At 38.6% G+C, this 12,418-nt stretch overlaps 1 protein-coding gene across 1 annotated transcript in view; it reads left to right on the top strand.

Annotated features, from left to right (window-relative positions):
• Positions 1-12,418, top strand: part of SHANK1 (SH3 and multiple ankyrin repeat domains 1) — a 3,668,399-nt gene that overhangs the window by 1,792,761 nt on the left and 1,863,220 nt on the right. The window contains exon 12 of the mRNA XM_044059396.1: positions 1,678-1,791. Within this exon, the coding sequence (XP_043915331.1) occupies positions 1,678-1,791 (114 nt within the window). The remainder of the gene's footprint in view (positions 1-1,677; positions 1,792-12,418) is intronic.

The following is a 12,418-nucleotide window of genomic DNA, read 5'->3' as shown; positions in this document are numbered from 1 at the left end:
TAGATCACATGACTTTTGAATTAAATGTACATTTACAGTACATATGCACTTTGTCATATATAGTCATATCATCAAAGCATACAAGATAGACACTAAGTGGTTGATTCCTAAAAATTTATTTGTAGAATGGGTGATCGGTACTTCACTTGTACTTCACCATTCCGACTGGAGAATGAATATTCTTCAGCAGGATGTTAATGTACAGATGATGCCGTATGAATAACGAGTCTACCTCTTCACTGCAGCATAATAAACTGCCATGGATCTTTCATACAATCAAGTTTAAAATGTAACTGCCATGGATCTTGAACTGAAAAGATGCAAATGAATGTGATTATTTTACATCCACTGAGTAGTGCTTTTGCTATAAGAAATATGAAGGTACGTTGTTGTATTTTGAGTTCATAAAACATACCTCAAGATATTTTGACCATTAGTGTCTGTGAGCTGGCTAATGTCACTGATACCTGAAACATGTCAGTGTATCTGGGTTAGAAAGTGTACATTTGCTTGGGTATTTAAAAACATATTATTCGGTCATAAAACTGCATTCTGCATACTGTTTCTGTTACTCTGACATTAGTGGCATTATTGCATTATCTAAATAAAAAGCAGTGTACAAAAGTGATCTACATTTGTGAATAGTGTACAGCTGTGCATACTATGCAGAATGGTACTACAGACAGAGGGAAGCACTGTGTACTGTAGCCTGCCAGGGCTACAAAGCACAGTAGTGATCAGCTATACAGTAGCTATTTATTGTAGTATAAGATACCTTACAAGTTGCTATTCCTTGTGTATTCTGCTCGATGGCAGAGCTGGGGTCATAACCACATTATGATAATGAGGGAATTTGCTGCTGCTGAGGAAGCTTCTATCAAAGTGGGCTCGGGAGAGGTTTGGCTGTGGTAGCTTTTTGTTTTGTTTGCCCATACCATAGGAAACTCTGTTTTTTGTGGAGTTTTTCCTAATGAGCAACCAATGAATTCTTTTTTTAATTTAACAGTAATATGTTGTGCATGGATATATCAACAGGGAATGAAGATCTCTGAAATCAGAGATAGAGTCCATATAGCACTGATACAGTGGCTCTGAACCCTGTAGTATCCTAGCTAGGGTCTATGTATCCCATCCCTGGAGTTCTGTAGCTACAGAATGTGGTAAGGCTACACACAGGGTCTTGCTCCATTTTCTACCATTTTGTATCAAAGTGTATGGCTTTCATTTGTCATTCTGTGGCATATCAGCCCTTCTACATGACACACAATGTGTAGGAATAGCACTTTTAGAATGTATGAGAATGTATTGAAACTTTGAAGATTAGTAGTGCTTGCATGCTGAACTAATACCATTGTAAGATAGAAAATTTATTTTTAAACACATTTATTCTCTGATTCTATGAAAAAAATTGGAGCATCCTAAACAAAGAAGTTTTATTTTTGAGTATCTAGACTTCCTTAGTTTGTGTGCTCAGTCCTACATGACTGCCATTTTGGAACTAAATACATAATGTACTAAGAATAATTCTGCAGTAGTAAGTGTCCGACAGCAGATTACAATGGAAACATAATATTATACGGTATACCTCTCAATAATGGCAACAACAAGAGCAACAAAATTCAGAATTGTAAATAACTGAAGTATTAATAATTCTATTAATTTCTTTTTTTTTTTCAGTTCTTAGCATTGGGGAAGCTGGTTTCTGGGAAGGCACAATCAAAGGTAGAACTGGATGGTTTCCTTCAGAATGTGTAGAAGAAATAGCAAGCAAATTTCAAGAAGGAAAACAAGGTAAGCAATTTTTGAAATAAAGATAAACTAGAAGACTGTAGCATTTTCTCTTTTGTCTGTCTGTCTTGTTGCTACAGGAAGCTACATACCAAGCTAAATACACCATTTGTGTCAAACTAGAATTGGATATGGCTGTACTAATATGAAGTCAGGAATACTAGGTTAAGTGACTTTTGCTTTAATTGCTTAATTTTGAGTATACTGTTACGATATGCACTTTTTATTGCTGAACTATTGACTTGCTAATGAACTAAGTTAATGGTTTTCTTCTGATGGCTGAAAAAGTGAAGCCAGGCTGCATTTTGAATGTTGCTTGCTATTGAGGAAGAAAGTGCATTGCTATTGGTAGGAGTGATCTGCTGAGATCATTTTTGATGCAGGTGTTTGCTTTAAATATGGCATTTCAGCATGGCGAGCCTCTCATCTGTGAAATGAAGCTACACTCTGAGTAAAACTCTTGAATTTATGACAATCTAAAAACAGATCTGACTTCAATATGTTGATGCCATGAATACCAAGCTAATGACTTTTTCTCAAGTTGTTTAACTGCAAGTAAATTGACACAGTTTGCACAGTTTTATTGCTGAATTAGTGTTTTACTTTTAAATTAGTTACATAACTGGTTTCCTTCTGGTGGTAGAAGTGGTTTCAGGCTGTTTTTTGTGTATTGCTTACTAGTGAAGCAGAGTTAAGCATTGTGCTGTTGGTTGGTGTGCTTTGTTGAGCTCATTTTTTGGTGTAAAATAGTGGTCCATAGTCTTCAATTCAAGTTCTTTCATATTACTTCAAATTTTAATGATGCACTCTCAGATGGCCATGTCAAAAGAACCATTCTTGACTCAGTTGATGTATAAGTCACTGTGTGGTACAGTTATTGTCACACTGTTTTAATGGAACATAGAAATACTGTACTGCTATGTGTTGATTTTTCACTTGCACATTTATTAGTGGTAATTAAACTGATAAGCATCATTCCTTTGTCAGAAACTAAAACAAACTGAGATGAGATTGTAATTCTGATATTAGACACATGCCAGGCCTCATTCCAATCTGAATAAAGGATATAGAGAGAGAATTCAGCCGTTATCTTGAGAAGTAACTAAAGCATGTTTTTTTGAAATGTGTGCTGCCAATATTATTTGTTGTGAGAACTTCAAATGGAAATGTGAGAAGACTTAACAAGAGAAACTGCTTAGGATGAATGGCGAGACAGTCTGATTTTAATGAGGCAAAAGGACAATTTCCATGGACATAATATAACATGAAGATGTCAGGAAGCAGCCAGTGAGGTATGAATACAATGTTAAAAGGTATGTCAAGAAAATATACATCAGAAATGTCAAAAAAGATCCTATCATCACAAGATTAAACTTCAGACTCATCTTCAGATACCACTGAAGTAACCATGCTCCTGTATCCTAGATTCTCAAGAATGTGAAAACCGTTGAACCTGTCAACTTAATGCAATGAAAGTTCATGAACTATTGACTCAGCATAATATGTTTAATGCTGTTGAAATGTTAAAAATCAAGTTTTTTTTTTAAATTTCAATATTATAATTATACTCAGCTAATGAAGCTGGTGTGAGGTATATATGAGTATTAGTCTGTGAAACAGTGTTGAGAATGAGAGAGAGAGAAGGTTGGATGATGTGGGGATAGTGAATCAGGAAGTGAAACAGATTAGCAAGGAGGAAGTAAGGGCAGCTATGAAGAGGATGAAAAATGGAAAGGCTGTTGGCCTTGATGACATACCAATGGAAGCATGGAGGTGCTTAGGAGAAATGGCAGTGGAATTTCTAACTAGATTGTTTAATGAAATTTTGGAAAGTCAGAGGATGCCTGAGGAGTGGAGAAAAGTGTTTTGGTACCTATCTTTAAGAATAAGGGTGATGTGCAGAGCTGCAGTAACTACAGAGGGATAAAACTGATTAGTCACAGCTTGAAGTTATGGGAAAGAGTAGTGGAAGCAAGGTTAAGAAGGGAGGTGATGATTAGTGATCAGCAGTATGGTTTCATGCCAGGAAAGAGCACTACAGATGCAATGTTTGCTCTGAGAGTGTTGATGGAGAAATACAGAGAAGGTCAGAAGGAGTTGCATTGTGTCTTTGTAGACTTGGAGAAAGCATATGACAGGGTGCCTAGAGAAGAGTTGTGGTATTGTATGAGGAAGTCGGGAGTGGCAGAGAAGTACGTAAGAGTGGTACAGGATATGTACGAGGGTAGTGTGACAGTGGTGAGGACTGCAGTGGGAGTGACAGATCCATTTAAGGTGGAGGTGGGATTACATCAAGGATCAGCTCTGAGTCCTTTCTTATTTGCAGTGGTGATGGACAGGTTGACAGATGAGATCAGACAGGAGGCCCGTGGACTATGATGTTTGCAGATGACATTGTGATCTGTAGTGAGAGTAGGAATCAGGTTGAGGAGACTCTGGAGAGGTGGAGATATGCTCTAGAGAGCAGAGGAATGAGGGTCAGCAGGGCTAAGACAGAATATATGTGTGTAAATGAGAGGGAGGGTAGAGGAATGGTGAGGATGCAGGGAGTAGAGTTGGTAAAGGTGGACGAGTTTAAGTACTTGGGATCAACAGTTCAGAGTAATGGTGAATGTGGAAGAGAGGTGAAGAAGAGAGTACAGGCTGGGTGGAATGGGTGGAGAAGAGTGTCAGGAGTGATTTGTGACAGACAGGTATCCGTAAGAGTGAAAGGGAAGATCTACAAGAGTGTAGTGAGACCAGCTATGTTATATGGGTTGGAGACAGTGGCATTGACAAAAAGGCAGGAGTCAGAGCTGGATGTGGCAGAGTTAAAGATGTTAAGATTTGCAATCGGTGTGACTAGGATGGATAGGATTAGGAATCGGTATATTAGAGGGTCAGCTCATGTTGGACAGTTTGGAGACAAAGCAAGAGAGACGAGATTGCGTTGGTTTGGACATGTGCTGAGGAGGGATGATGGGTATATTGGGAAAAAGATGCTAAGGATGGAGCTGCCAGGTAAGAGGAATAGAGGAAGGCCTAAGATAAGGTTTATGGACGTGGTGAGAGAGGACATGCAGGCGGTTGGTGTGACAGAGCAAGATGCAGAGGATAGGAAGAAATGGAAAGAGATGATCCGCTGTGGCGACCCCTAACGGGAAAAGCCGAAAGAGAATGATGAGTCTGTGAAACAGTGTACGTCTGATATGTCTAGGTTATTAGTAGTTACTAGATCAAGTGTATAGTGCATTCATTTTCTCTGAATAAGGGGTCCTTATAACATATAATACTTCTTCAAATACTTAACACATTTTCACCCTCAGAGGACCAGTAGTTTAGAATCAAATAGCCTGATATTCTTCACTGTTGGGCAGTCTGAAAAATAAAGTATACAAGCTTGGAGCATATCACATCTTATCTGTCTTATTTTTTTTGTTGAATTAATACCACAAATGCAATCCTAATAGGCTTCCTACTAAGTACTCCACTGATGGCAGATTCTCCCTCCCAGTCATTGTTACCTTCACAAAGAATCTCTACAAGTGGTCTAACTTTAATCAAATGATGGGAAACTGACAGAAGTGCACGCCCTGGAATGGTTTCTGAACTTAGCGCAAACATGGTTTTGTGAGTCATTTTTTACCCATATTCGGTGAGATCTCCTTTTCTCAATATGGTATATAGATAAGTAAGAGCAGTGTGCAGGGTATAGTCCCCCATGTGTGGGTGCAGAGAACATGCTTCCTGCAAAAAAAACAGATTTTATGTGACTTTGCCTACACTTTTGTCATGTGTGTTTTTGTTGAGTTTACATTTGTTGATTTCTGCGTTGAGAGTTCTCTCTCAGGAACTCATAGTGGAGCCCTTCAAACTCAGATTCTTAATAGGACTTCAACACCATGAAGATGGAAAGCAGTTACCCGTCAGGAGGAAAGGCAGGCCCGCAATCATCCACCAGAAAGAAAACTGACCCCACCCCTTCTTGGCCAAAAGGTGTAACTGCTACCTGTCAGCTAACCCTGTGCAAATGGGAGATTTGCCACAAAATGTGATCTACAAATAACAGAGGCAACTTTTGTAATAATCATATAAAACAAGTCAAATTAAACTTTACTACATAACTGCTCATTGCTCATCAAATAACAGCTTGCTGCTGTCATGAGTTATGTAAAGCAAATCTGCTTCATGCCTAATTTAATAAATACTAAAACTTGTTAAGGTGTGAAAGTCATAAAACACATTGTACATAAAATGCCAAGTGAAAGTTAAACAAGTCTAGACCAATATCAGATAAATGAGCACCATCTAGATGGAATCAGGTATGATCCTTATCAATGAAATCTCAGTTTTCTAAATCATGAATGTTCAAAAAGTGGGCTACCTGGACAGTCTGTAGTTAAGAAACGTGTGACCTGTCTCAGCTGCAGTTGCAATTGTCATACTGTTTCATTGTAATCTGGAATGATAGACAATCAAAAGTAGTTGGGTAGGACCCACTTGTACAACAATGAGATGGTAACCAAAATTCACTGTTTTGACACCAATCCAGTATTGTTACACCAGTGTAAATAAACAAAAATATGGCTTTCCAACTTGTTGAACAACACTGACTAGAGTCAATCAGCAGCTGTACACAATGGAAACCACTATAGCCTTTTCTTATGACCTTCACAGTATCTTGATCCATGACCAGATTATCCCCTGAGATGTTAGCATAATGAAAGAAAGTCTGAAAATCACAATGCAGGTAAAACCTGCAACGAAACACAATTGACAATTGTTAAAACTGATAGGAAACTGTCACCATGTGATATATATTTAATAAAAGCTAAGCGTAACCAGCACCCTTTTTTTAATGTTGTTGACAGATTGCTTATCCCTCACTAGATCTGATTCCCTGCCAGTGCAAATAGAGTTTATGGCTATAACTAGTGATGGGAGGCCCTGAACAGACAGGTCTCCATGAAAAATCTTCCTCAAGCCCTTGGGGGGGTAATCATCTTGTCACCAAAAAGCTTATACACTAATTCCCAGTGGGGGACATTGCTGCACAATCTGTTGAGGGTCACTTCCAAAATTACTTGAAGCAATTGTTAGGGTACCTTTTCTAAAGTCACCTCCCAGACACCATCAGTGACCATCTCCCCAAATATATTACAAGACAAACTAATCACACTCCAAACATACAGTATTAAAACAAAAATGTAGATGCTCCTGTTTTAACAAAGACACCTTTATAAACTCTCTCTCCCAATACAACTGGAATACCCTAAAAAAAATACCACTAGAAGTGCAACATTCTGTAACATATTAAAGGAGTTAACTCTGATAAGGACAAAAAGAACCAAAAGTAACCCTGCTTCGTGGGCTCAACAAAGAAAGCGAACAGATCATGCTAAATAGGGAGAAAGCCTGGAAGACATGGTACAAAGATAGAACACAACAAAACAGGCACATTTTTAGACAATGTACAATTCTTTCAGTGTAAACAACAGGTCAAATTAAACAAAACTGCATTCTTTCATTCACTTCAAGGCAAACATCACTACAATCCCATGCAGTTCTGCACAAACATAAAAACTCTTCTACACCCTGGTGAAGCCACCACCCCATCTCCTATCATAAACATTGACACAGACCCCATAGCCACCCACTTCAACACACACTTCAATCTGTCCTCTTTCTACTAGAATCTAATCTACCCCTGTAATCTCTCTAGCCCCACCAACAATACTCACAATACCCCTCTCTTTTTTTTCCCAAATACCTGCCTCAACTATCAAAAATTACCTTCAAAAAGTGAAAAGCACTGCACCAGCTGCTGACATACTCCCACCGAAGTACCTTATGTTAGCTGCCAATGTCGTGGCATACCCCACCTCACTTCAGGGAAAAACCTTTTAGTTGAACACCTTTTTGCTGAATACTAATTGTCGAAACCTCAATCTGTCAAGCAGTCATTTTAGGGAATATTTTTCCTAGGAAAGAAATGGTTGGCCATCATCGGGAATTTGCCCTGTTCCGGAGTTGGTATATTTAGTTAGGGAGGTGTTGGCAGCATAGCCCCCCACATTGGGGGTTGTGGGGGTGCAGTCCCCCTTAGTGGGTTTTAAATTTTGTGAAATTTTGATGCTTGTTAGGCTGGCCAAGCTTTTTTTTTCCCTTGGAAAAAAATTGCTAATAAGTCCATGTGATGGATTGTGCTTTCAACAATTAGCGTTTGACAAAGAGGTGTTCGACTAAAAGTTTTTTTGCTGAAGTGATATAGACCCCCCCCCCATCTCAATACTTATAAACAGATCTATCAGAGAAAACTATGTACCTATTATCTGGAAAAAAACACATATTGCACCACTTCACAATGGTGGTTCACCCACAGACCTCTCCAACTATTGCCCCATTGCAATTATCCCCACTCTGTCCAAAATTCTGGAAAAATGCATATGCTTCCAACTCCTAATCCATCTGACAAACAACAAACTTCTCTCCGTCACACAATATGATTTTCAACCAAACCACAGCACAATAGCTTTGGTTAGTTTTTCAGAAACCATAAATACCAACAGAAACATCCTAATATCCCCCTGTTCCAGGATCTGTCAGAAGTATTTAACATCAACAAACTATCTTCCCTATCACTGTCTCATTCAGCTCTTACTTGGTTCTGTATGCATCTCTCCAACAGACAACAGGCTGTAAAATGGAATCAGTACCTTCCCCCTTTATTCAAGTTTCCATCAGTCTACAACTAGGATCAGTTCTAGGCCCAGAACGTTTCAATATTTTCACAAACAACCTACAGAAAGCCAGCAAACCTACCACCTTAATAGAATGTGCAGATCACACCACCATCATCTACTCAGCCTCAACCCACTAACTATTTAAGCAAATGAGTGAAGACTCTTTCACTTCCATAGATTTATGGCTAAAGGCTCACCAGCTAATCCTAAATGCCAAAAAAATGCTTTTCACACCCACATCTCTTTCAACAACTTGTACACCTTTTAATATTACTTCAGCAAATAAAAATACCATAGAAACTGTAACAGATACCAAACTATTAAAAGCCATATAAAACATAACCTAAACTTTGACCTGCATATCACCCAGGCCATCAAGAAAACTCATAAAAAATGGACTTCCTGTGCCAAAAACAAACTCTTCCTGACAGACTTATCAACAAAATCCTTTGCATCATTCTGCTTCTCCCCTCCTTTCTCTATGCATCACCCATATTAACCAACATGCAAGCCACCCTACTAAATAAAATAAAGGCAGCTTTAACAAAATAGCCAAGTTTGCAGTTAATGCATCCTACCATACATGCCACTGCTTAACACTAAAGAAGCTCAACTGACTAGAACTCCTCAACATCTTACATTCACTCAACTTTAATTGCCCACAAAATAATACACAACCCACACTCATGCCCTTCTGTACAAAACTTTCTCAAGCACTAATCTCAACCACATTGCCTTCGCTCAGGTAATCTGGAGACTCACTATAGTCATCCTGTATCACCAGACAGTGGAACTGCCTGCCAATTCCATTAAAACAGGACAGCTGTGCATCTAGCTTTAAACACAACCTAAAACAGCCCCTAGATTCCTCCTGGCTGTGTTCTTGTTTACACCCTCACTGACTCTGTCTCAGACCTCTAGACTCTCACTGATCCATAACATTCCAGCTCACCTACCTTACCCTTTAAATGTTAATAAATCCTGACTGTATTTATAACTGTATACTGCTTTTCATCGCTTCTTTGTAAATGAAATTTGTACGTTGCTGTATACAGTATGTAAATGCAACTCTGTTTATTATTGCATAACAATCCTACAGAAATCAAATTGTATTAGCATCTGTCTTGATTTTATTACCCATTTGATGATTCTAAAACCCAATTTTACTGTTAAGAAACTGATTCTTTGTTCTTTCTAAATTCTTTGTAATTTTTGTAATTTTTTGTAACTTTAATCAAGCTTTCCTCTCGGGGTCTTCACTAAAATTGGGCCTGAGTGGCCATTCGAACCATTCCAGTAAAGAAAAGGCAATAAATAAATAAAAATAAAAAAAAAAGATTCTTTACCTGAAACTGAACACAGGTTCAGGCAGGGTTTAGAAGTAGGAAGTGCCTGTGACTTTATGGAAAAACCTGTAGAAAACCCTTTTAATATCACCTACTGCACTTGGACTTTGGGGTAGTCCACTAACAACTTGCCCAATACCCCCCACATAGATATGTGAGTGCAAAAGCCTACTTCAGGAGATAGGCTCAAAAAGATTTACTTTTTCAGGTGCCCCAAAAGGAAAGGAAAGGTCACAGCTTGTCATGGGCTCTGTTGCTGGTTCATCACATTAAACAAATGAACAAACATATAAACAAATAAACATCTACCATGTATAAACTTAAATATTAATTTCCTTAAGCAGACCTGGGTAGGAAAAATGGACACTAGATAAAATATAGTAAATTGCATAGTACCACCAGATAAACCAGTCATTTCAATGTCATTTTAAAATTAAATTAAACCTATACTGGAAAAAAAGTTTCCTGGAATAGAAATCCTGATTAGAAATAACACTAAAATGTATTAAATATAAGTAACCTATAATGGTGCACTGCAAGGAAGGAATAAATTAACAGATGACTGCAATATTGGTTACATTTCTGTTTTTATTTTCTTTTTTTATTTTGTTTATACAAACTATTTATTGTAGGGCCATGGCCCAGCTGATAGAGACAGGGATAACATGCATGTATATTAGATAAGCATCTTTCCATCACTTACAGCAAGAAAAGGAGCCATAAAGATAAGCTAGTACAGAACTGCTATGAAGATACAAAGAAACTGCAGTAATATACAGGTTTAACCATGTATCTGCAATGTGGAGCCCTGCCTGTAATGTGTGAAATAGGGCAAACTGTAGAACACTTAGTAAAATGTATAAACCAGGTTAAAAGCTCCCAGGGTATTTATAATTGTTATACATCTGAAACATATTACATAAATATCTTACATGTTACACTGTAAATGAGGAACAATGTTGGCGAAAGCAATGAATACAAGAAAGAATCTTCTTCTTTCGGCTTTTTCCGGTTAGGGGTCGCCACAGCGGATCACCGTCTGCTCATGATTGGCAGTGGAGATTTACGGTGTCGAGTTGCCAGCTTGGCGCCCAACCTTCCACAGAAGGCACACACATGCATGCACTCACGCCTAGGGCCAATTTAGTGTGTCCAATCCACCTACAAGCATGTCTTTGGGATGTGGGAGGAAACAGGAGCACCCGGAGGAAACCCACGCGACCACAGGGAGGACATGCAGACTCCAATGAATACAAGAAAGAATATTCTTAGTAATTCAGTGCACCTGAGGAATCTGCACACCTTGAGAATATCTCACTGGATGGAACCTGACTAAAATCATCATGCAAGAAGCACCACAATCTCCTGGGAGGAAGAGCAGCCATGCACTTTAGTCAACTCTCTGCAGGAAAATCTCCCTGGAAAAGAAAATTAATTATGGCAGATTTTGTTTGGTACAGAGAATACTGTCCAACAAGGCTAAGTTAGTCTTCTAGGAGGAGATTCCACCTTCAGTTGTGCTTCAACCTCTAGAGTTCTTTTTTGGACAGCTGCGTGTTCAAGTCAAACTACGGCTACATTTTCTGGTCGAGACTAGACATCATGGGAAGGGATCAATTTGCATAATAACACTTTTGATGCCTTTATCAAGAGTCATCACATGATTCTAAGGTTGTCAGCATTACAGTGCAGGGATCGCTGACTGGATAATGAAGATAAGTTGTCAGTAGTCATGTTATCCAGGTTTCCTCACCTGCCCAGCTGAGGAACAGGAGAGCTGAGGGTGTGTTTCAACCATTGCAAATGAAGTAAGAAAATTAAACTCACTCCATTGTCAAGTCAGAGGTGACTGCACCTGGTAGAATTTTTATTCTCAAAGAATTATCTTTACTATGATAGTAGGGGTGATAATCTGAACAATCCTTAGGCCCATCACAACTGTTTAAAGTCCTAATCCTAAATTAACCAGTCTGGCTTTTCCAAATTGAGTCAGTACAGAAGACAGCCAATTCTTCTACAGAACTCCCCTATCACATGCGGGAACACTGTATGAGGAAAAATCAGCAATTTGCCACTGTACCTATACGCTTGCAAATGGGAGCAAATGCTGAAATTCAAGTAATATTGCCAGTATAACTCCAAACTCAACATCACTTAGCAAGAAGACATGAGACATTTCAAATACACCATTAACTGCAGTAAGGAATATGCCTACTCACCTTGTCTACGGTGGCCCTCTTTCAGGTTTAGATCCTTCAGCAGGATATTCACAGTTTGCAGCACTTTGTAAAATTGTCTCATTCCTATTACACACACAAAGTTTTGTGATGCTAGAAAGTTTTCAATAAGTAGGTAACTGGTTTACTTTATTTATTTATTTTTAGTTATAACAGAAGAGATGTAACCGAATCTTAAAGCTATGTGCTTAAATGTTACAATATGCTCATTGCTTCTGCTATTGACAGAGTCACTTCTGCTTGGTGTTTTAAATGACCACAGTGCCAACTGCTTAGCTAACAGTCTGTCAAGACATCAGTCCTTTTAAATGCTCCCCCTACTGCT

Source organism: Protopterus annectens, chromosome 17.part0 (genome assembly GCF_019279795.1).
Source record: "Protopterus annectens isolate FY-2018-M chromosome 17.part0, PAN1.0, whole genome shotgun sequence".
Classification (NCBI taxonomy): domain Eukaryota; kingdom Metazoa; phylum Chordata; order Ceratodontiformes; family Protopteridae; genus Protopterus; species Protopterus annectens.
This window is presented reverse-complemented; position numbering and strand designations above follow the sequence as displayed.